General features: G+C 42.4%; 1 protein-coding gene across 8 annotated transcripts in view; it reads right to left on the bottom strand.

Moving 5' to 3' along the window:
* Positions 1 to 739: 739 nt before the first annotated feature.
* Positions 740 to 24,645, bottom strand: part of BOD1 (biorientation of chromosomes in cell division 1) — a 57,085-nt gene continuing 33,179 nt past the window's right edge. For 4 of the 8 annotated variants that reach the window (XM_073574222.1, XM_073574226.1, XM_073574223.1 and 1 more), the window contains 2 exons: positions 8,898 to 8,991; positions 740 to 1,835 (listed from right to left, as the gene is read on the bottom strand). In XM_073574222.1, coding sequence (XP_073430323.1) covers positions 1,297 to 1,800 — 504 coding nt within the window. In that variant the 5' untranslated portion in view covers positions 1,801 to 1,835; positions 8,898 to 8,991 and the 3' untranslated portion in view covers positions 740 to 1,296. The remainder of the gene's footprint in view (positions 1,836 to 8,897; positions 8,992 to 24,645) is intronic. The other 4 variants (XM_073574230.1, XM_073574225.1, XM_073574229.1 and 1 more) reach the window with 1 other exon arrangement.

Here is a 24,645-nt window from a genome sequence, read left to right as displayed (position 1 = left end):
AGATCCATCGGGAATGAAATAAGCGGCGCATATTCTAAGAGAGAATAGTATCCCGTTCTGGAAATCGGTGGCAGTACTAGGGGTCTGATCTAAAGGTTATCACCTGTCTTTGGCGTATACATCCATGGGGGACATAACCGCAGCATAAAAAATATCAAGCCCACAGCGGTGGTCAATTTTTAGGAATTGTATATTTTATAATCTCTTAAATCACAGAGCCGATAATGCGATATGCAGATTTTCTGTATGGACAATCCGATGTGTAACTGATCATGTGGATACATGTCTAAAAGTCAAAGGCAGGTTCTAAATAATCTTTCGAAGCTAAATCACAGCTATTTCATCCCCGGGTCAGGGTCGCCGTGGTGTCATCGCCGGGTCAGGGTCGCCGTGGTGTCATCCCCGGGTCAGGGTCACCGTGGTGTCATCCCCGGGTCAGGGTCGCCGTGGTGTCATCCCCGGGTCAGGGTCGCCGTGGTGTCATCCCCGGGTCAGGGTCGCGTCATCGCCGGGTCAGAGTCGCGTCATCGCCGGGTCAGAGTCGCTGTCACGTCATCGTTGGGTCAGGATCGCTGTCACGTCATCGCCAGGTCAGGGTCATGTCATCTGCATATATGGTGCTAACTGCACAGCAATGGCAAAGGAACGCCATGTAACACCCGTCACTGCATTGATAATAAATAAACCGCACGGCTGATATCTCAGCTAATGTGTAAAATAAAAAATGGCAAAATAATGATTTTATTATCAAAAGCCTTTATTTCCAGGCATGAAAAGAAAATCCACTGTAAAAGTCTACATCAACAACAAAAATACTTTATTCCAAAATTTCAAAAGCAGCAAAAAAAGTTGTAAAAGTAAAATCAGAAATACAAGCGGAGCACACTTTTGGCGATCTGAAATGGTGACACTTGTACATTCAATCGATACGTTAGGTAGTCTATTTTACAAAGGCAAACGCAAATCAAGATAAAACAGGATCGCAATTTTCCATATCAAAGTAAAATATTGCCCCATGCAAAAAAAAAAAATTACTAGGCGGCCACAAAGTCTATTTGACATCAGCGATTACCGATGCCCACCCGTCCTACCTATATCAGAGATTACCCACCAATCCCAGACCATCTACAAAACTCTCATGCTAGCAGGGATGACAATCCCCGGTCTCCAACTCTTTATTTTCCAGTTCTGCGCTTAAATTGAGGTCATCTACTGAGCACCCCGCTACAGGTAGCTATACATTGCTTATTGGCATTGCGAATTCTTATGTGAACTTTTTCATACATAGGAATTCCTCTAGGAGGCACTTTGGGAGGGCACATGGGGGTCTTGTTGCTCCGGCTCAGGAGGTGGTGGAGGCAGTAGCGCTACTTCCTCTTTTTTCTGAGACTCCAAGTAATCATGTATCGCCTTTTCTATCTGCGGTCGGAATATGTGATTCATTTTCGGATCCACCACCTGCGAAATTATCCTATCAACTCCGGCTTCCAGCATTCCGGATTGAACGACGCTTTGCCTCAGCCCGTTGCGGAGCTGGTTTTTGTTCATTCCTGCGTTCCACTCCTGTTTGTCTAGATGGGTGGAGACAAAATTGTCCACTTTTTGGCGTAAGTTCTGGTACGCCGGCTTTGTGTCGACGTCGGCTAGGCAATCCCTTCGGAAACCGTCGAACAGCCCTCGACTCTTGAGTTGCTCAACGATTAATGCAACGAGATGTGCGTCACCGGGAGGAAGAGAAGAAACATTTGTAATGCCTCCCACTGCAGAAGATCCACTTGTCCCGCTGCCACTGTCCGCCATGGTCTCCTCCAACCCAGCCTGTTCTTGGATTGCACCTAGAAATAAGGAACACAGAGCATTACTTTAGGGTTGCGGGAGGGCACATTATGCTTGTGCACAAAGCAATTCACAAAATCATTAAAAAAAAAAAACAAACAGAACCGGAACACTGCATATTTACAACATAGGGCCTGATTCACAAGTGCATTGTTCACTTTTGGGGGCTGGGGTCCTCCCTGTCTAACGCCATACTTCTCTGCAGGTCCCAGAAACAGCATGACCTGTCATTTTTACAATTGGGATCGCAAACTTTCAACATCAAATTATAAAACGCCTTACAACAAGATTTAGGGAATGAAGGGGTTCCTGTGTGGTTGGGAAATTACTGGTGCAATGTCTAAGCTACATAGGCCATTAAAATGACTGTTCAAACCAAGCATAAGCACTCGGTGCTCCCTTGTCAGGACCAAACAGTTCGCATCTACCTCTGACCACCTCCGGAAAACAAGTTGGTGCACTTAACTCCTCTGCTACGTCAAGGTTGCACCGAGGACCTGTGCTTAGTTTGGTCAGTCATTTTGGTATGAAACTTTGCCTTTGAATTAAAAATACCAAGTGACATGCCAATGCAGATATGATGGTATCTTTAGAGCAGGGGGACACCGAGGGTCACATTGACAGACACAACAACTCTCAAGGGCCACAATAAAACAAAGTGATACTCGCATTCGATATCTGATAAAACAGGGGTTGCATTTTCACTTTTCTGGAGAATGGAAGCCTCCTTTTTTAGGCAAACCCAGATTTAATAACGGAAAAAAAAAATTAAATAAAAAGAAGAGGTGGCCACGAATAATGGAAACACACAATTCCTGAAACTAGAATAGAGGGAGCCACATTCATGCACAACCATGTCTTCCCTCTTTGGAATACTGAAAGGAGGCCTGAGCGTGCCAAAAATGGCAAGGGGCCACAAAGCCTAGCATCGGGGGCTGCAGATTCTGCCCCTCTGCTATAAAGCGGTGATGCCGACATTGGGACGTACAACAGAGTCAGAGAATGGGTTTTAGAACTATGGCCAAATTTAAAAAAAAGGCTAAAATGTATAGAAACTTAAAGGACTTCCAATGGCACTAAATATTAAAAATTACAAAACGTCAGCCAAAGAGACAGAATAGACATCGCTGGGATCCCTGACATCACTTATACGTATGCTATGCTTCGTGAAACCATTTCTGCCCTTCCTTCAGGACAATTTAAATGTAGCAAAAAAATAGAAAAATAATGAAAAATTAATAGAAAATGCTCGTTCCTACCAACTATAATTAGAAGAAAAAAAATAAAAGTATACACAAATTCTTAGAAAGGCTGTGTGGACAGAATTATATTACGGGACCATATTGTTGTACAGTATACCCACATTTTGGGGCACCTCCACCGATCAGCTGTTGTAACTCTGACGTTGGCTGGATATAAAGGGTATGGAGCGGAGCACCACAGCGCCACGCTGTTTAGTGGCTGCTTCCAGGTACTACCGATCAGCTCCTATTCAGACAGGACCTGGAAGCAGTCACTAAGCAGTAGTGCTCCGTACTGACCACTGCTTATATCTGGCAGAGATGACAACAGCTGATCGGTAGGGTGTGCCGGGTGTCAGACATGCACCAATCTATTATTACTTACCCTAAAAGCACAGTTGACAGCCATATAAAGCGGACTGAAATCAAAACCGTGCATGGACTGGCCGGCGGCTCTCCCCACCCTAGCTCGGAAGCTGCATAGAAATATATGAAGCAGCTACGCTCGGGTCGGGAGAGCCGCCGACCAGTCACCACACTGAATTTCGATTGATAAAGGCCGTCTAACTGTGCCCTTAGTATAGGTCATCAATAACCTTGCAGAAGAAAACCCCTTTTAAAAGGGGCAGCCTCTAGTCGCATTGTCAGAAGTGCAGTTAACTGGCCTCTCTCTATGCAATTCTCACCAGCGGCATTGATGCTAGCAATCCAGCCATTTTCAGAGCAATGCTTACAAGTTCTATAGCAAAGAGCTTGTAAGCACTGCACTCCTTGCCTAGGAGACGGCCACTGTTAATGGAACAGCAGTGGCCGGTAACCTGGACACCATGCAGTAAACAAAATTAAAAACCCCTCTGTTCTTAAGTTAAGGACGAAGAGACATTGCACAGGAAATGTAGGGGGGGAATCGTGAGACTTTTCTTCTCAGGCTGGAAAACCCCTTTAAGAACTTCCAAATCACTCTTTCTGAAATAAACCTAAAACCACACAACTGTACTCATCTTAAAGGGAAAGTGGTAGTCTGAGGAAGGGGGGAATTAAAACTACTAAAAGAAGCCGGAAATGTGCTTTAAAAAAAACAAAAAAAAAAACAAAAAAAAACACAGCTTGCAACCTGCAAAAACAAGACTCAGCTGTTCATTTCTTCACTCTCCCAGTGGTCTTTCATTTGCCCTGTAAGGATTCTGCACCAACTGTGTGCACATGATCTTCCAGACAGACAACACCGCTGAGTGATTGATCAGCGATTGGCTGCAGCGGTCTCTTGTATAAGGTTGGCACATGATAACTGCAGGACAACTAACTTTTTGATGATATTGATTTTAGGAGAAGCACGTGTGTGTGAGTGTGAGTGTACACACATTGATTCTCACAAAATTAGATCATCAAAAAGTTAATTTATTTCAATTCTTCAATACAAAAAGTGAAACTCATTATATAGAGTCATTACAGAGTGATCTATTTCACCTGTTTATTTCCTTTAGTGTTGATGATTATGGCTTACAGCCAGTGAAAGCCCTAAAGTCATTATCTCAGTAAATTAGAATACTTTATATCACCAGCTTGAAAAATGATTTTAAAATCTGAAATGTTGTCCTACTGAAATGTATGTTCAGTAAATGCCCTCAATACTTGGTCAGGGCTCTTTTGGCATCAATTACTGCATCAATGCGACATGGCATGGAGACGATCAGCCTGTGGCACTGCTGAGGGGTTATGGAAGCCCAGGTTGCTTTAATAGCAGCCTTCAGCTCGTCTGCATTGTTGGGTCTGGTGTCTCTCATCTTCTTCTTGACAATACTCCATAGATTCTCTATGGGGTTAAGGTCAGGTGAGTTTGCTGCCAATCACGCACAGTGATACTGTTGTGTGTACACCAGGTATTGGTACTTTTGGCAGTGTGAACAGGGGCCAAGACCTGCTGGAAAATAAGATTTGCATCTACAAAAAGCTTGTCGGCAGAGGGAAGCATGAAGTGCTCTAAAATTTCATGGTGGACGGCTGCGCTGACTTTGGTCTTGATAAAACACAGTGGACCTACACCAGCAGATGACATGGCTCCCGAAACCATCACTGATTGTGGAAACTTCACACTAGACCTCAAGCAGCTTGGATTGTGACCTCTCCACTCTTCCTCCAGACTCTGGGACCTCGATTTCCAAATGAAATGCAAAATTTACTTTCATCTGAAAACACCACCTTGGACCACTGAGCAGCAGTCCAGTCCTTTTTCTCCTTGGCCCATGTAAGAAGCTTCTGGCGTTGTCTATTGGCCATGAGTGGCTTGACGCAAGGAATGCGACACTTGTAGCCCATGTCCTGGATACGTCTGTGTGTGGTGGCTCTTGAAGCAATGACTCCAGCAGCAGTCCACTCCTTGAAAATCTCCCCCAAATTTTTTACCTTTTCTTAATCTTTTCAAGACTGCGGTTATCCCGGTTGCTTGTGCACCTTTTTTCTACCACACTTTTTCCTTCCACTCAACTTTCCATTAATATGTTTGGATGCAGCACTCTGAACAGCCAGCTTCTTTAGCAATGACCTTTTGTGGCTTACCCTCCTTGTGGAGTGTGTCAGTGACTGCCTTCTGGACATCTGTTAAGTCAGTAGTCTTCCCCATGATTGTGGAGCTACTGAAACAGACTAAATGACCTTTATAAATGCTTAGGAAGCCTTTGCAGGTGTTTTTTGTTAATTATTTTAAATTTACTGAGATAATGTTGATGATTATGAAAACCCAAAAGTCATTAACAGAAATAAACACTTGAAATAGATCAGTGTTTGTAATGACCATATATAACTTTGATATTCTAATTTTGTGAGAAATATAGAAATATAAATTTATATATTTTTTTTTATTTTTAATGTAGCCGAGTCCCTGTCTTTATGACCTTTACATTCCCTTTAACCCATCTATACAATTCTACAACAAAGCAGATATAAATGTTAGAAAAGATGTGTGAAAAGGATCAGCAGCTACAAGAAAATAAAAGTAAAATCACAAAAAAAAAAAAAGGTAAACTCCAGCCAAAGTCTTCCAACTGTCTCCTAAAAAGCAGCCTGTTTCTTGAATTTTGTGAAGTTATTTTTGGATAATATATATTCTGCCCAGGAAAAAAAGACATTGTGGACAAAGGCTTAAAGGGGTGGTCTGAAACAAATTAATTTGTATTCTGAATGCCTATTTATTGCCATAATCTAATATACTTTACACTAAAAAATCCTTATCTTTTCCTAACTAAATTGCTTTAAATTTTATTTGTTACTACATTCTTTTTGCTGACTCTTCATTTGAAAATCCCAATGCATGCAAACAAAGCATCATCAGATGCTACCGCAGCCTTTGCTCCCTTCCTGAAACCAAGAGTCATCTGTGATCACCGTTTCAGGGGCTGGGCTACTCCCTGCTCTGCCACTGTGCGATCTGCATAATGACAGTGCGCTCTCTCTACAGCTAAGTTCAGGAGTAACAAACCCGGTAACAGGAAGCACTGTCACTGTAAAATGAATACAAGGCTTACAAGCAGAGTATTCTTACAACGCAAACTGTCTGTGTGCTCTGTTGCCAGCTGGTTACTTCGGATCAGAGGCGGTGAAAGAGTGCACTGTCACTGTGCATATTGAACAGTGACAGAAGTCTACTGAACATGTCGGAATTGACAACTGACACATTCTCAGTAGAGTGCCCATCTGAGAATTATCGTGAACACCACATTTTGCAAGTTTTTTTTTTCTTCCCACTGCTGACCACTTTTGTGAAGAGGAAAAGAAAAAAATAAGAAGGTCAGGGCTTGATTTTCTGGCACAGCACGGGAGTGACACCAGATTTATTAACAGTGTGTCCCTTCATAAAATCAGGAATATCTTATGGTGCATAATTAATAAATCCTCCTCACTCTGTATTGGAAACATTTTCCATCAATCTAAGCCAGCATGTTCCTTGACTGACCGGTCTCGCTCTTTTAGGCTTTGCAAGAGCCAGAGGAGGGTGAAAAACAGGTTGGTGGGTAAGGTGCACTGAACTGTTTGGCCACGCCGAGTGTGCACAGAGCGCTTGTGCTTTGTTTGAACAGTCATTTTGTACTGAATGACTCCCTTTAAATATGTTCCTAAACTTAGTGTGAACATAGACTTAACAGCAAAGTATCCAGCTCAAAACCAACAATTATTTTTTAGAGCCAGAATCTATATAGAAGAGTAATTTAAGAGTGTTCACTTAATAGCTCTGTACAATTGTTCACTGGCTCTATCCCCCATTACTACTGTGCAGGCCATAGCCGTGGTCTTCACCAGGACTGGACCATGAGGATGACAATCCATGTGACGGAAATGAGATCAGCTCTCTTGTCAATCACAGACTTCAGCGGTCAGGTGATCGAAAAATAAGCTGCCATTACTTCCTGTCAAGCGGACATCAAAGGAACGCTGAAGTTATTTTTGCTGCAATTTTCCCGAAAAGTGGCAAAACAAGGTGCTTTTAGGGTATGTATGCCACATCTTTAAAAGGGGGATTCCGGGTGCCGCAAAAAAAAAAGACAATGCACAGCAATGTCAAAACAGTATTGCTATGCACATGATCTGACTTGCGCCACTTCTTAAACCCAGTCTCTTGGCTTCCACTGAGAAACCGTCCGCACCCTATGCCGAGTATAGAGTAAAAGACGCCGGTGACAACCATCGCAGGAGCACTGGCAAGGCCGCAGGAGAAACCAAATTAGGAAAAAGGTTTTCTGAAGCTGCACCACTGGGGAACACTTGGCACCTGTGACTGATAGTTGGGGCATGTGCACATCGCATCTATCTTTTCAGAAAATTGCAGCAAAAAAAAATAATTTGTAAACTGGGCAACCCCTTTAATTAGATAATCCGGCCTTAGGCTACAATTGTGCAGTCGTTCCAGGTGACTGCAGACTTGTGAATCCTTACTGTATATTGTGAGGATCCTCTAGTGCCGGGAGCGAGTGATCAAGTGATCGCGAATATTTACATACTTCCGACCACATTCCGACTAGACTGTCCTTCACTCAATACACTTGCATTGAGAGAGGCCCCATAAGTCTAGTCGGCACGGGACCACATATATGCAAATCACATAGTTGCAGTCACGCGGTCGGCACCAGGGAATCCCCACAGTAGGCAGCGCACGTGATGTGAGGATTCACATAGGCTACAAGTCTGCAGTCACTAAGGCTGGACAACCCCTTTACGCTTTCTGTATGAGCGGTCATCACTATCCATGAACAGCCACTTTGCAGCTTTTAATAGTTGAACGTACAATCCAGAATCTATAGTGGATGGCTCCTCGGCAACTTTTGGCAGCTGAGAAAGTACCTTCATAGGAGAATATTTAGGTTACAGAAATGGGTGGAATTTTTGCCATTTTCAAGCCACCCTGGATATTTTCCCCTATAGTGAAGTGCTGCACTTTGTAGGATTTTACCAAGAACTCTGTCATGGCTCATTGAGACGTCAGTGATTTTTCTTCTTCTTTTTGTATAAGTTTTCTGAAGCTTCTGCCAAATATGAAAACTGGACCGCACACAGACGGCGCCCAAGAACCGTCTAATTTTTTTTTCCAGGTACCCAGAGACTTACACTGACAAGTTTAATCCGTGACTCAGATCAAAAATCGGACAGATCCTCATGTTATGGCGGTCCGCAGAAAATCCACGGTCATGTGAACAGCCCCATAACAGGTGCGAATTCTACCCGTGAACAACTGAGGTCTGAATGAGCCCTAGACCTTGGCCAGGATGGGGGGCAACACACCATCACACACTTGTACAGCAGTAAACACAGAAATGTTACTTGACTACTCACCGGTACATAAAGCGTGACTCCAGCACCAAAATCCGAGTGCAAGATGGGCTCAGTGCTCCTATAAACTGAGCGCTCCGAGGAGATTTGCTGAAATCTGGAAGAAAGTGGGGACACATGACTGCACGGAAGCAGCACCCACAGCCCTGGTGCAGAGGAGGCAATGGCTTGTTGGCGGAAATCTAATTCATGAATCGGTTATTCGAGAGAGGGGTGAATGGTAAAAAAAAAAAATAAAAAACACACCAAAATCTTAGCTTCATGGAAGATCGGGTAAAGGCTTGAAATATTGGGGATGGCAAATTTAGAAGCTGGTGACCACTCGTTACGATCATCGCGTCCCGACAATTGGGCAAGCGCTTACGTTCCAGCTTTAGGAACCATTGATGCTCCCAATTTTACCAACACCCCACCCCCCTGTTCATAGCTGTTGACCCCATCTTTTCCAGCCTTATGGTGGAGTCAGCAACCGGCGCATGTACATATAAAGCAAATTGCATTTGTTTTAGCAAATGGCGGCACAGCTTTGTTGTGTGCGGCGCGATGCAGCTTCTTATGGGGGTTTAAAGGGTGGTCTTTAAGGCACTGACATCATAAAGGATCAACCAGACTTATGATCTTCGCTTAGGGGTACCACTCTGAGTGACACGACTTTTCTGGTGCAGTCTGCCGCGCAACTGAATGGACACCACGTTTTGGCGACATTTACGGTGAAAAAGCCATTGCCAAAAATGAGAAAATCCAGCCCAGCAGCGATCGTTTTTCACTTGTAGATTTCAACCAAAGTGTCAATTATTTAAGCGTTTTCTTCATTTCAAATGGGGAAAAAAAAAAAAAACGTAAATAAAAACACCACGAAACGGTGCAGAATTTCTGATACCCTGCAGAAAAATCTGTTGCAAATACTTAATGTGTGCACATACCCTTACACTGTTGAAAACGGAGAGCACACCCAAAGACTTGAAATTTTGCTCAAATTGGACGTTTCCATGTTTTTTTTCACGCACATAGTCCGTGAGAAAACATGGCCATCTATAATGGGTATGTGTACTATGCTTGAAAATCACTGATAGAAAAACAGACGTCTCCATTTGGATGGAGAAAAGGGAAAAAAAAAAAAAAAAAGTAGGACTGGGCATGGCAAAATTCAACATGTCCAATCCTTGGTTCTCATGGGAAATAATTGGCGGCTAGCAACGGCTTTCTCCAAACTCCCTGGTGAGAACACAAACAATAGAGCATGCATGTGTACGGGAAGGTTGGAAGAACAGCTATAAGTGTATTGGGCACCTTTGGTCTTGCCAGCATTGTCGACCGTCCAGTCATTTTTTCCTCTCGCTTCTTCCAAGACCAATTAAGTTTTATTCTTATACATTTTTTTTTTGCAGAATGACTTGTTTTGCATGAATCCAAACATTTTTCCGTATAAATGAAAGTAGGTTGAAATAGTAAAAATAAAAGAATTAAAAAAAAATTTCCATTCTGCCATTTGTTTTTTGGGTTTTTTTTTTTTTTTTTTTTTACAAAGTATGTCATGTGATCAATATCACCTGGTAACAAGATTCACCGGGTCAGTGTAAATGTATATAATTTTTTTATTTTATTGTTTTCTCTATTTTATTTAAAAAATAAGTTTGTGTCTTTTTTTTTTTTTCCTGTTTACGGCCCTGATTGAGATTTTATGAGTAAAAAGAAAAAAAAAAAAAAAAAAAATAGAACTGTGATGTGTTTTCAATATGGTGTTTTCAGTATGCGCTGATTAATGTTATATCTTCATGGATCACACCTTTATGGACATTGAAAATAAAGAAATAAACTAAAGTCATTGCCAGTCAGGTAAAGTAGTTGGAGGGGATTTTAAATATTAAAAATCTAAAAAAAAAAAAAAAAAAAGTTTAACTACTTTTTAGATATTTTTCTAGATCCTCTAGCATAGCAATTTATCACTTATCCACAGGACTTTTGAAAAAGGGGCTGTGAAATCCCCCTCGTTGGAACACAGCGGTAGTCACCCACGCACACCACCGCTCCATTCATGGTCCAAGTGATTTTTTTGGTCTTTGAATTTTTTATCCTGAAACATTAGCACGTTTCTGAATAAAAAAACAAACAAAAAAAAAAAACACATGGCTGCAATAAGGCATCGGGTGTCTGATTCATGCTTCCCGTGGATCAGGCATCATGAATGTACTCTCAGGTTCCCTTTAACACAGATAAAGAGGATTTGTGGATGATCCACGCTGCTGATCAATCATATAATAGATCCGAATTCACACAGGAGGTATTAGCAGCTTTTCTTTATTTAGCCGACGCGTTTCGCTCGAGGTACTACAGACTTCATTAGCACAAAAAACACATCCATTTTCCTCCTGGTTTCCTAAAGGTTCCCTTTAACGATATTAGAGAGAGATATATATATATATATATATATATATATATATATATATATATATATATATATATATATATATATATATATATATATATATATATATATATATATCTCTCTCTCTATCTCAAGCTCAAGTGTGTGTGTGTGTGTATGTCCGGGATTGGCATCCGCACCGTCGCAGCTACAGCCACAAAATTTTGCACAGTCACACGTCTGGACCCCGAGAGCATCACAGGCTATGTTGTGAGGCGAAATTTTAACCCCGCGCGTTCCAATTCACCAAACAATTTTGCTTATTCTTCTTATCTCTATGGTGCCATCGTCCTTCTGTAAAGCTGGAAATAACACAATTTATTACCGTACCAACACAGACAACCCTCTGACACAGACTGCAGGGGGAGCCCAGTATCACACAGGAGAGGATTAGATACACAGCTCAGCAGTCAGTATGACACAGAATAGTATTAGATACACGGCTCAGCAGACGGTATCACACAGGATAGGGTTAGATACACGGCTCAGCAGATGGTATCACACAGGATAGGATTAGATACACAGCTCAGCAAACATTATCACACAGGATAGGAATAGATACACATGTTGTTTATCAAAAGGATCTTGAATGAGTTGAAAATAAAATACTATCAATACTTGGGTAATCGTTTAGTTAATTTGTGTTGCAAATCTGTAGTGTTGAATATACAGTTAGGTCCATATATATTTGGACAGACACAACATTTTTTTAATTTTGGTTCTAGACATTACCAAAATGAATTTTAAACAAAACAATTCAGATGCAGTTGAAGTTCAGACTTTCAGCTTTCATTTGAGGGTATCCACATTAAATTGGATGAAGGGTTTAGGAGTTTCAGCTAAATACCTCAGAATTCATTCGGCTGCTTCTGTCCTGTGTCACATCATCAATAAACACTAGTGACCCAGTGCCACTGGCAGCCATGCATGCCCAAGCCATCACACTGCCTCCGCCGTGCCGTACAGATGATGTGGTATGCTTTGGATCATGAGCTGTACCACGTCTTCACCATACTTTTCTCTTTCCATCATTCTGGTAGAGGTTGATCTTGGTTTCATCTGTCCAAAGAATGTTCTTCCAGAACTGTGCTGGCTTTTTAGATGTTTTTTAGCAAGGTCCAGTCTAGCCTTTTGATTCTTGATGCTTATGAGTGGCTTGCACCGTGCAGTGAACCCTCTGTATTTACTTTCATGCAGTCTTCTCTTTATGGTAGATTTGGATATTGATACACCTACCTCCTGGAGAGTGTTGGTCACTTGGTTGGCTGTTGTGAAGGGGTTTCTCTTCACCATGGAGACTATTCTGCGATCATCCACCACTGTTGTCTTCCGTGGTGCTCAGGTCTTTTTGCATTGATGAGTTCACCAGTGCTTTTTCTTTCTTTCTCAGGATGTACCAAACTGTAGATTTTCCAACTCCTAATGTTGTAGCAATTTCTCGGATGGGTTTTTTCTGTTTTTGCAGCTTAAGGATGGCTTGTTTCACCTGCATGGAGAGCTCCTTTGACCGCATGTTTCCTTCACAGCAAAACCTTCCAAATGCAAGCACCACACCTCAAATCAACTCCAGGCCTTTTATCTGCTTAATTGAGAATGACATAACGAAGGCATTGCCCACACCTGTCCATGAAATAGCCTTGGAGTCAATTGTCCAATTACTTTTGGTCCCTTTAAAAACAGGGTGGCACATGTTAAGGAGCTGAAACTCCTAAACCCTTCATCCAATTTTAATGTGGATACCCTCAAATGAAAGCTGAAAGTCTGAACTTCAACTGTATCTGAATTGTTTTGTTTAAAATTCATTGTGGTAATGTCTAGAACCAAAATTAGAAAAATGTTGTCGCTGTCCAAATATATATGGACCTAACTGTATGATATGAAATGTTTTTATGTGCAATATAATCATTATAATTTGTCATAACTTACCACAGTTGGTTACTCTGCCCAGGCAACGCCAGGCTCTTCAGCTAGTGTGTGTGTATATATACATAGCCCGGTTTTGCTATTCATTATGTTTATGCCTTCATGAAAACTGTTGACACCTAAATTGTCTGACTTGCATCAGGTACTCATGTTCATTTTATAAAGGAGATTAGAAAGCTGCATCCGATTTGTCCCAACTGGTCTTAATATTAAAGGGAATCTGTCACTAGGTTTTTGCTATGTAATCTGAGAGCAGCATGATGTAGGGACAGAGACCCTGATTCCAGCGATGTATCACTTACTGGACTGCTCGTGGTTTCAATAAAATCAGTGTTTGATCAGCAGGAGATTATCCTTGCAGGACTAGGTGTTCTGTGCCTCCTAGTCAACTTCTGTGTATAACCCAGCCCCACCACTTATTGGTAGCTTCCTGTGTACACTATGCATAGGAAGAAAGTTGCCTATCAGTGGTGGGGGTTATAGCATTTGAGCTCTACATCATGCTAATCTCAGATTACTTGGTAAAAACCTGTTGACCGAATCCCTTTAATATGTTATCCTCACATGGCACAATATATTCATATTGCTAGCTGTAGTGGACGAGCGTATAATTAGAGCTAAACTCTCCAAGGAAACATCTACAGTCATGGCCAAAAGTTTTGAGAATGACACAAATATTATATTTTCACATGATCTGCTGGCCTCTGGTTTTTATGTGTGTTTGTCAGATGTTTTTATCACATACAGAAATATAATTGCAATCATATTATGAGTAACAAAAGGTTATATTGACAGTTAGAATGAGTCAATGCAGCAAGTCAATATTTGCAGTGTTGACCCTTCTTCTTCAGGACCTCAGCAATTCTCCCTGGCATGCTCTCAATCAACTTCTGGATCAAATCCTGACTGATAGCAGTCCATTCTTGCAAAATCAATGCTTTTATTTTGTCTGAATTTGAAGGTTTTTGTTTGTCCACCCGTCTCTTGATGATTGACCACAAGTTCTCAATGGGATTAAGATATGGGGAGTTTCCAGGCCATGGTCCCAAAATCTCTATGTTTTGTTCCCTGAGCCATTTAGTTATCACCTTTGCTTTATGGCAAGGTGCTCCATCATGTTGAAAAAGGCATTGTTGATCGCCAAACTGCTCTTGGACGGTTGGGAGAAGTTGCTCTTGGAGGACATTCTGGTACCATTCTTTATTCATGGCTGTGTTTTTAGGCAAGACTAAGAGAGAACCCATTCCCTTGGCTGAGAAGCCACCCCACACATGAATGGTTTCAGGATGCTTGACAGTTGGCATGAGACAAGACTGGTGGTAGCGCTCACCTGGTCTTCTCCGAATAAGCCGTTTTCCAGATGTCCCAAACAATCGAAAAGGGGATTCATCAGAGAAAATGACTTTACCCCAGTCCTCAGCAGTCCACTCCCTGTACCTCTTGCAGAATATCAGTCTGTCCATGATGTTTTTCCTGGAGAGAAGTGGCTTCTTTGCTGCCCTCCTTGAGACCAGGCCTTGCTCCAAGAGTCTCCGCCTCACAGTGCGTGCAGATGCACTCACACCTGCCTGCTGCCATTCCTGAGCAAGCTCTGCACTGCTGGTAGCCCGATCCCGCAGCTGAAACACTTTTAAGAGACGGTCCTGGCGCTTGCTGGTCTTTCTTGGGCGCCCTGGAGCCTTTTTGGCAACAAGGGAACCTCTCTCCTTGAAGTTCTTGATGATGCGATAGATGGCAACAAGGGAACCTCTCTCCTTGAAGTTCTTGATGATGCGATAGATTGTTGACTGAGGTGCAATCTTTCTAGCTGCGATACTCTTCCCTGTTAGGCCATTTTTGTGCAGTGCAATGATGACTGCACGTGTTTCTTTAGAGATAACCATGGTTAACAGAAGAGAAACAATGATGCCAAGCACCAGCCTCCTTTTAAAGTGTCCAGTGGTGTCATTCTTACTTAATCATAACAGATTGATCTCCAGCCCTGTCCTCATCAACACCCACACCTGTGTTAATGGAGCAATCACTGAAACGATGTTAGCTGGTCCTTTTAAGGCAGGGCTGCATGATGTTGAAATGTGTTTTGGGGGATAAAGTTCATTTTCTAGGCAAATATTGACTTTGCAAGTAATTGCTGTTAAGCTGATCACTCTTTATAACATTCTGGAGTATATGCAAATTGCCATTAGAAAAAATGAAGCAGTACTTTGTAAAAATTAATATTTGTGTCATTCTCAAAACTTTTGGCCATGACTGTACATCTAACGACAGCATTATTATATAGCAGTGCGTTCACATGAGACCCTCGGCTGAGACGATGGTGGGTGTAATCACAGCTGACAACAGGAGACAAGTAGGCAAACAAAACTGCTAAAAGTCAGGAAATGTCAGAAAAATATTCGACAGCATTACATATTCTATTAAGGCTATGTGCACACGTATGCAGAAATTTCTGCATAAAAACAGGATTCCCTTCCCACAAAACGCGCGTCTTTTTCCGCGTGTTTTCTGCGCGTTTTTGGTGCAAAAAATGGGCGTTTTTATGCGTTTTGCTTTTCGCGCGTTTCCAGACCCATAGAAAATAGCTAGAAACACTGAATTTTCCGTGAAATTAATGAGCATGCTGCGTTTTTTTTTCACGGTAAAAAACGCATCAATATGCACAAAAAGTGCAAAATGCATAGAAATGAATGGGAAGCTTATTTTAAGTGTTTGAGCGGATTTTTTGGCAAATCCGCGAAAAAACAGCTACGTGTGAACACAGCCTAACACATCCCCGAGCTGCTCTGCTGACCACATCTAGAGTATACCTACCACATATACGGGGTACACAGGGGCCTATTTACCATAATACAAGGTGGGCACATCCCCGAGCTGCTCTGCTGACCACATCTAGAGTATACCTACCACATATATGGGGTACACAGGGGCCCATTTACCATAATACAAGGTGGGCACATCCCCGAGCTGCACTGCTGACCACATCTAGAGTATACCTACCACATATACGGGGTACACAGGGGCCCAATTACCATAATACAAGGTGGGCACATCCCCGAGCTGCTCTGCTGACCACATCTAGAGTATACCTACCACATATACGGGGTACACAGGGGCCCATTTACCATAATACAAGGTGGGCACATCCCCGAGCTGCTCTGCTGACCACATCTAGAGTATACCTACCACATATACGGGGTACACAGGGGCCTATTTACCATAATACAAGGTGGGAACATCCCCGAGCTGCTCTGCTGACCACATCTAGAGTATACCTACCACATATACGGGGTACACAGGGGCCCATTTACCATAATACAAGGTGGGCACATCCCCGAGCTGCTCTGCTGACCACATCTAGAGTATACCTACCACATATACGGGGTACACAGGGGCCTATTTACCATAATACAAGGTGGGCACATCCCCGAGCTGCTCTGCTGACCACATCTAGAGTATACCTACCACATATACGGGGTACACAGGGGCCCATTTACCATAATACAAGGTGGGCACATCCCCGAGCTGCTCTGCTGACCACATCTAGAGTATACCTACCACATATACAGGGTACACAGGGGCCCATTTACCATAATACAAGGTGGGCACATCCCCAAGCTGCTCTGCTGACTACATCTAGAGTATGCCTACCATAGATACGGGGTACACAGGGGCCCATTTGCCATGATACAAGGTGGGCACATCCCCGAGCTGGAAACTATTGGTCTTTATATATTGCTTATCCTTCATCCATCAAAAGGTTCAATGTGCCTACTCTACCATCTGGCATTCACAACAATGGAAATCTGTTAAGCTTAAGGGGTTGCCCACTTTTTTTTCTCCAAGTGCATGTATTTGGGCCAGAAAATATTTTTTTTCAATGGGGCTTATTTATAAATTTTGCACCACTTTACTTTTAGGCTAAGTGCCCATGTTGCAGAAATGCTGCGGAAATGTCCGCAGCATTTCCGCAACTCCCTGCCGTGGGTAAAACGAATGCGGAGCGTTTTCAGCTTGCAGAATGCTAGCTCCTGTTTCCAAGTGATTTGAAGCATCGTTTGGAAAAGTGATCGACAGGTTGGTCACACATGTCAAGTATAGTGCTTAACAAGTGTGACCATCTTTTTACTATTTATGCTGCCTATGCAACATCAATAGAATGTTAAAAATAAAAAAAAATAAAAAAAATAGGGATATACTCATCTTCTGTCGGCCCTCGGAGTCCTCCCGCCTGTCAGGCACGCTGCCAGCATCTTCCGTTCCCAGGGATGCCTTGCAACAATGACCTCTGATGACAAAGCGGTCTCGCATTACCGCTACATCATCAGAGGTCATTCGTGCAATGCATCCCTGGGAACGGAAGATGCCGGCAACGTGGCTGACAGGCGGGAGGACTCCGAGGGCCGACAGAAGGTGAGTAGTTCCCTATTTTTTACAGGAATATGGTACCCAGGGCATGGAAGAGAGTCTCCTCTCCTCCAGACCCTGGGTACCATCCGCACATGAAGCGCTCACTTTACGCAGGGTGGACATAGCCACATGCGGAAAGTGAGCGTTTCAATGCAATCCTAGGGCTGCGGAATCACCGGGATTCCGCAGAAATAATGGACATGCTGTGGATTTTACCGCTATGCGATTCCACAGCTGTAAAATCTGCAGCATTGACACAGCAACTGCGGAATCCCATAGGATTGCATGGGAAGCGTTTTTGAAGCGTTTCTGCGGCCGCAAAAACGCATAAAAAAAACGCAACGTGGGCACAGCCTTACAGGCTCTTTCTTTCCCTGCACATTCAGCTAGATTTGGTCTGTGGTCATAAATCAGTAAAAAGACATAAGACAAACTCCAACTCAGACCATCAGCGAGCTTCCCGAGGGATCCTCCATTAAAAGCGAAACTGTCACCAGGTTTGGCAGATATAAGTTATGGCCACCGCCTTTTAGAGCTTATCTACAGCATACGATGGATGTCGCAGGTCCAGGTCCGGTGCCTCCATCTTTTTGCGATGCCGCCCTCCTGCTTGCTTCATGACTCCCCGGCATAACGCTCCTGTGCAAGCGTACTTATCTGCCCAGTTGAGGGCAGAGTAAAGTACTGCAGTGCTCAGGTACTGGGAAAGTTCAGAGAGGCCCAGCGCCTGCGAACTGCAGTACTTTGCTCTGTCCTCAACAGGGCAGACAAGTACACCTACGCAGGAGTGCAATGTCGGGGAGCGATGAAGCAAGCAGGAGGGCGGCATCGCAAGAAGATTGGTAGGCGCCGGACCAAGATCTGCGACCCCCATTTAACAGGAACGCCCCAGCAGGTGAGGATATTTTTCTTCTCTTGCAGGTCAGATCGGGGGCTTATCTACAGCACTGTAGAATGCTGTAGATAAGCCCTGAAAGGCAATTTTAGTCTGCCTTCATGCTCTAAGAACGAACGTACACATGCCTTTAAGATAATTACGCTACTGAATTGGGTTGGCTTCGAACCCCTCTATTAAGTCTATAACTTAAGCAGAGAAATCTGGAGCTGGTGGCAGCGTAGTGTGTTTTGGTTGGTTGGGCTAGCTGGCAGTGACAGAAGGGTTTTTTAAGCTGATTGGGTGGCTGCGGAAAAAGCATTGATAATTCCCTCACTGCAGCGGTCTAATCGCCCGTGCACAAGAAGCAGCCCGTCTGGCGACTAAGCATCCTGGGTGTAGTTCCCTGACTGACCTGAGGGTAAGGGGGGTGCCGGAGAGCTGTGAGTTCTAAAGTGGAACTGAGAAAGTGGGATATACATAAATCCCCGCAGTTCGTGGAAAATTGTTAGCAGTGGTGGGGCAGCCAAAATAAACCCCCTGCGATAAATTGTTAGGGCAAGACTAGCTTGCTGTTTTTTAATCACATGGTGCCAGCGGTGGGACAACTAAGATAAGCCCCTGTGATAGCCGTGCATCGCATCCCCCCCGTCCATGACATACCGGTGTCAGCGGTGGGATCTGTGACAGCTACTTTCTCTGGTCTTTACTAAGTGGGCATGGCTCACCATGTAATAATGCAGAGAAGCCTAAAGACATGCCCCAGAGGATCTGTGAGCCACACCTCATGATAAAGACCATAAAAATTAGAATATTGGCTGCACTACACAAAAAGACCCATATTTATGCAAATATTACTGCAAGTTTATGAAAAAAAAAAAAAAGGGAAAAAAAAAATTTCCTGGCTGCTTCCTTACAGCAAAAACTGGAAACTTTACACCTGGTGATCATCTTGTCCATAATATTTTCTTATGCACCCAAAATGGAATTTCAGAATATAAAAAAGCTTCAGAAACCTCAGAGGACGCAGTAACCATGAGTCTACTACAGTCAGCACTAAGGCTTATTTCCTCTATCTAGCCATGATATGCAGGGGGATAACTTAATGTTGCAGTAACACGCACAAAAATGGTGGTCATTTAGGGGCCATATTCCATCATCATATAATTGGGGTCTCGCAGGCACAGTCAGGGACTCACTGACAAGTGTCAGGCTGGCACTGCTGTACATGACTAATGCAATGCATGAGACCAACGATCAAAGCAAAAAATATACATACCTCACAGTAGGACTAAATAAAAAAAATTACCAAAAATACGGTACATAAAAAAATGCACGCATCACAAAAAACAGAGTTTGCATTAATACATAAAAAAAGGAGAACACAGTTTGTAACACCGTGCCTGAAACAACCCGATCTATAAAACTGGCACATTATTCTGTACTGTGTAAAAGTAAAAAGGCATAAAAAAAAAAAGATACTTTTACCGCACGGTGAAAAAAAAAAATCTACACAATAACTGAATTGCTGTTTTTTGTTCATTATGTGTAAAAAAAAAATTCATAAAAAGTGATCAAAAAAATCTCCAACACGTTGAGCAAAAAAATACAGTTCTGTTCAAAAATAAAAAAAGTTATAGCTCTCAGAATGGCAAAAAAGTTATTTTGACTGTGTGATAGTAGCAAAAGAAAGAAAAAAAAAAAAACAACACTAAATCTGTAATCTCTGTAATCGCACGCACCACCCAAAGTAGTATCATCTCATCACTTACTGTACATCGAACAAGGAACAGGGTAAAAAATAAAAATATTCTGATTTCTATGTCCATTCTGCCTTCCAAAAAAATCAGAACAAGGCTCGGGTCACATTTATCCTGTGCGCTCCGCTGAGCATTTACGACAGGGTTTCCACATACATCCCAAAAACAGTGATTAAAAAAAAAAAAAATCCCCAACAGAACCACTCACTTATGAGGCAGATAAGAGTCACTTTGGACTGGTCTGTGTCCCAGTGGTGTCTCATCATTTTAGGCGTCATTTTAGTGCACAAGTGAAGACGACCACAGTATTACCACAGTATTACGCCTAAAAAGATGAATACCACCGGAGCAAATGCCAAACGGACTCCAAAGTGTTTCCATCTGTCTCAGAATGAGTGGTTCAGTCAGGGTTTTCTTCTGAATCACATTTTCATGGGATTTACATGGAAATCCCAAGGTAAATGCTCAAAGTAGAACAATGAAATTTCAATCTTATACTGAAAGCGATCAAAAAATGTTACCAACAAGAACCCAAATTTATCCTGCACAAAACCAGCCTCCACTCAAACCCAACATATGTCACTGGAAATATAGGGGTTCCCACCTTACTGGTGGAGCAAAGACTATGGAAAAGCGACACTTCAACACCTACTCAAATAAAATCCAGTGAAATGTGAGTTCCTAAACCCAAATGCCCACTCCTTCTGAGCCCCATTGTGTGTAAACCACAATAAGTGACCACATCCATGGCATTATTGTAGCAGGGAGAGCCAGGGAGCTAGTCTGATTGCCGTATATGGAGTCGGGAAGGAATTTTTTTCCCCAATGTGAGGCTTACTGTTTGCCACATGGGGTTTTTTTGCCTTCCTCTGGATCAACATGTTAGGGCAAGTTAGCATAGGATATGGGTTGAACTAGATGGACTTAAAGTCTTCCTTCAACCTTAATAACTATGCTATGTTAACAATTTAAGGGTTGTGTATCACCAGAAAAACAAACTGGGCACAATGTATGGGTACTAAACTGATATATTTGCAATTCTCCAGAAAAAAAAAAGCACGGTATAGATGTAACAGAACAGTCATTCAACGAGTAGATGAATTCATTGAGAGGTGCAATTCCTGTAATGAGGTCACTTTTGTTTTTTTCTGCTGTTCTGACACTTTAGGGGCTCCGCAATTGTCACTCACAAACTTTTCTAGGGCTCCAAAAGCTAAACAGCGCTCCTTTTTCAGCCCTGACAAATGGCCTAACAGTCGTTTTTTTTACAACATATGGAGCATCATGTTTTGGGAGAAATTGTGCAATAAATTTTGGGGTCCAGCTTCACCTATTAACACTTGTGTGAGTGACAGATTTGCAATAAATGAAAAAAAAAAAATTACAATATTACCACTAAAATGTTATATTTCTACAACCCAATGTTATAAAAGTTTGTGGGTTCAAAATAGTCACTACATCTCCAGATGAAATTCGTAAGTAGTCAAGTTTCCAATATAGAATCAACTTCAGAGTTTCTGCTGTTCTGGCACCTCAGGGGCTTGGCTAATGGCGAACATCAAAAGGCTGTGAGCTATAGATCTCATACCTTCAGCCAGCTAAGCTCAGACCAAAAGGCTTGCAATGTGTATACTATGCAGAAGGGACTGCTTTGGTGAGTCAGCTATGATTCCATAAGAAGTGATGGAGATACTATATGTCCTTGCCGTACAACATGTATATTTCCAAGATCCCCAGAACATGGTTAACACCCACCTGGGTCTCGACCCATTCCAGCCAGTAGAAACCAGTTAGCAAAGGTGTGGTTGGTCTTAATGTGTAGCAAGTGTCCGGCCTGATCCGATGGTACGAAAACTGCCCCTCGAGGACCGTCCATTAACCCCTTTCTGACCTTGGACGCAATACGTCCAAGGTCAGATTCCACTCTTTGATGAGGGCTCCGGCGGTGATCCCGCATCAAAGCCGGGACATGTCAGCTGTTTTGAACAGCTGACATGTGCCCGCAATAGGCGCAGGTGGAATCACGATCCACCCGCGCCTATTAACTAGTTAAATGCCGCTGTCAAATGCTTTCGCCCCATTCGAAATAAAAAAAAAATAAATAAATAAAAAAATCACACACACACATTATTAGGTATCGCCGCACTCAATCGCCCAATATATCAATTAAAAAAAGGATTAACTGTAGCGGCAAAAAAAATCAAAACGCCAGAATTATGGTTTTTTGGTCACCGCCGACATTGCATTAAAGTGCAATGACAGGCGATCAAAAGATCGTATCTGCACATAAATGATATCATTAAAAACGTCAGCTCTGCACGCAAAAAATAAACCCTCACCCAACCCAAGATCACGAAAAATGGAGACGCTAGAGGTATCGGAAAATTGCGCAATTTTTTTTTTTTTTCTTAAAGCAAAAACTTTGGAATTTTTTTTCACCACTTAGATTAAAAAAGAATCTAGACATGTTTGGTGTCTGATCTCGTAATGACCTGGAGAATCATAATGGCAGGTCAGTTTTAGCATTTAGTGAACCAAGCAAAATAGCCAAACAAAAAAACGTGTGAGATTGCACTTTTTTTTGCAATTTCACCGCACTTGGAAATTTTTTTCCCGTTTTCGAGTAGACGACATGCTAAAACCAATGATGTCTTTCAAAATTACAACTCGTCCCACAAACCCATCACATGGCCATATTGACGGAAAAATAAAGTTATGGCTCTGGGAAGAAGGGGAGCGAAAAACAAAAACGCAAAACCGAAAAAAGCTCCGGTCATTAAGGGGTTAAAGAGTTATGACTCATCTTAGGTTTTGGAGTTTTTAGCTGCCAGAAGCAAGGGGAGGGGATTTAGGTTCAGCCCAGAAGGCAGGACAAAATTGACCCAAAGGGGTTAAATTCTTGGGCAAAGTGTGGCCTACTGCTTTTCACTGGGGAGGTCGTGATGACATATCGTGTGGGGAGAAGTCAAGGAACAGATGGAAATACATTATGAAATTTACAAATTTGGGGCTAAAACAACATTTTAGCAGGGGGGGGGGGAAGTAATTTAAGCTCAAAACACCCCTAGATGAATTCTTTGATGTGTCTAGTTTCTAAAGTGTGGTTACTTGTGGGGGGCTCCTGCTGTTTTGGTGCCTCAGGGGCTCTGCAAATGAGATATGGTGTCTGCAATCTATGCCAGCCAAATTTACATTCCAAATACCAAATGGTTCTCCTTCCCTTCTGAGCATTGCCATGTGTGCAAACAGAATTTTTTTGACTATATGGGGGTTATTGCGACGCTCAGAAAAAAGTGGGTAACAAACTTTGCATTCACTTTTTTTTATGTTACATTTTGCAAAAGTTAAAAATTTGGCAACATTTTTGTGAAAAAACTACTACTTAATGTCATCTAATTCTGTGTAGTACCTGTGGGTTCAAAATGCTTACTAGACCCATGGATATTTCGGACCACATGTGGGGTATCAGCGCGCTCTTTAGAAACTGGGTAACAAACTATAGGGTCCATTTTCTGGTGCTATTCCTAGTAAAAGTGAAAAAAACTGCTAAAGCAACATTTTACAGTACAAATGACTTTTTCATTCGACTTTGAATTAATTCCTGTGTAGCACCTGAAGGGTTAGATATTTTCCTGACATCAGTTTTGATGTATCTGAGGGGGTGCGGTTTTTAAAATGGTATCACTTTTGGAAAGAGTTTCCAGTATATAGGCCTTGCAAAGTCCATTGAAATCTGAATAAGGGTATGTGCACACACTGCAGATTTGCAGCGGATTTTTCCGCATGGATTCGCAAGTGTGTGACCATCCAATGTAATTCAATAGGGAGAAAAAAAAAAAAAAGCTGTGCACGTGCTGTGGAAAATTCCACAAGGAATCCGCAGTGGTTAATTTTCAGCATGTCAATACTTTTTGTGGGTCCGCATGCGTTCTAACACCCATTCCATTAATGGAATCAGCAGGGCTAAAAAACACATGCCAATCCGCAAAGAATCCGCACAAAATGGCGTGATTTTTACCTGCGTTTTCTGCCAAGAGAGGCAGAAAATTCTGCAGGCAAATCTGCAACGTGTGCACAAATGAGGTTTGAAAAATGACGCGGCTGTAAAGTAGACATACAGGAAGTTATTTTGTGCACCATGAAAAACTGGTTTAAAGAGGTAAAGATCAAAAGATTGAAAAATTGCAAATTTTCCTAATTTTCTTTGACCTATCTTCACTTGTCAAAATCTCATGCAGGCACCATTATTGGCTCAGTTACTGTGCACACTTTTGCCTAAGCAATGGTGGTGGCCTGCATATGATTTTCGCAGGCACCGTCAGCGACAAGGAGGCACATGCGCAGCGACTTCCACGTCACGTA

The sequence above is a fragment of the Dendrobates tinctorius genome, unplaced genomic scaffold (assembly GCF_039654945.1).
Source record: "Dendrobates tinctorius isolate UK_male_01 unplaced genomic scaffold, ASM3965494v1 ptg000038l, whole genome shotgun sequence".
In the NCBI taxonomy this organism is placed as follows: Eukaryota; Metazoa; Chordata; class Amphibia; order Anura; family Dendrobatidae; genus Dendrobates; species Dendrobates tinctorius.
The sequence above is the reverse complement of the archived record's forward strand: the minus strand, read 5'-3'. Positions and strand labels throughout refer to the sequence as shown.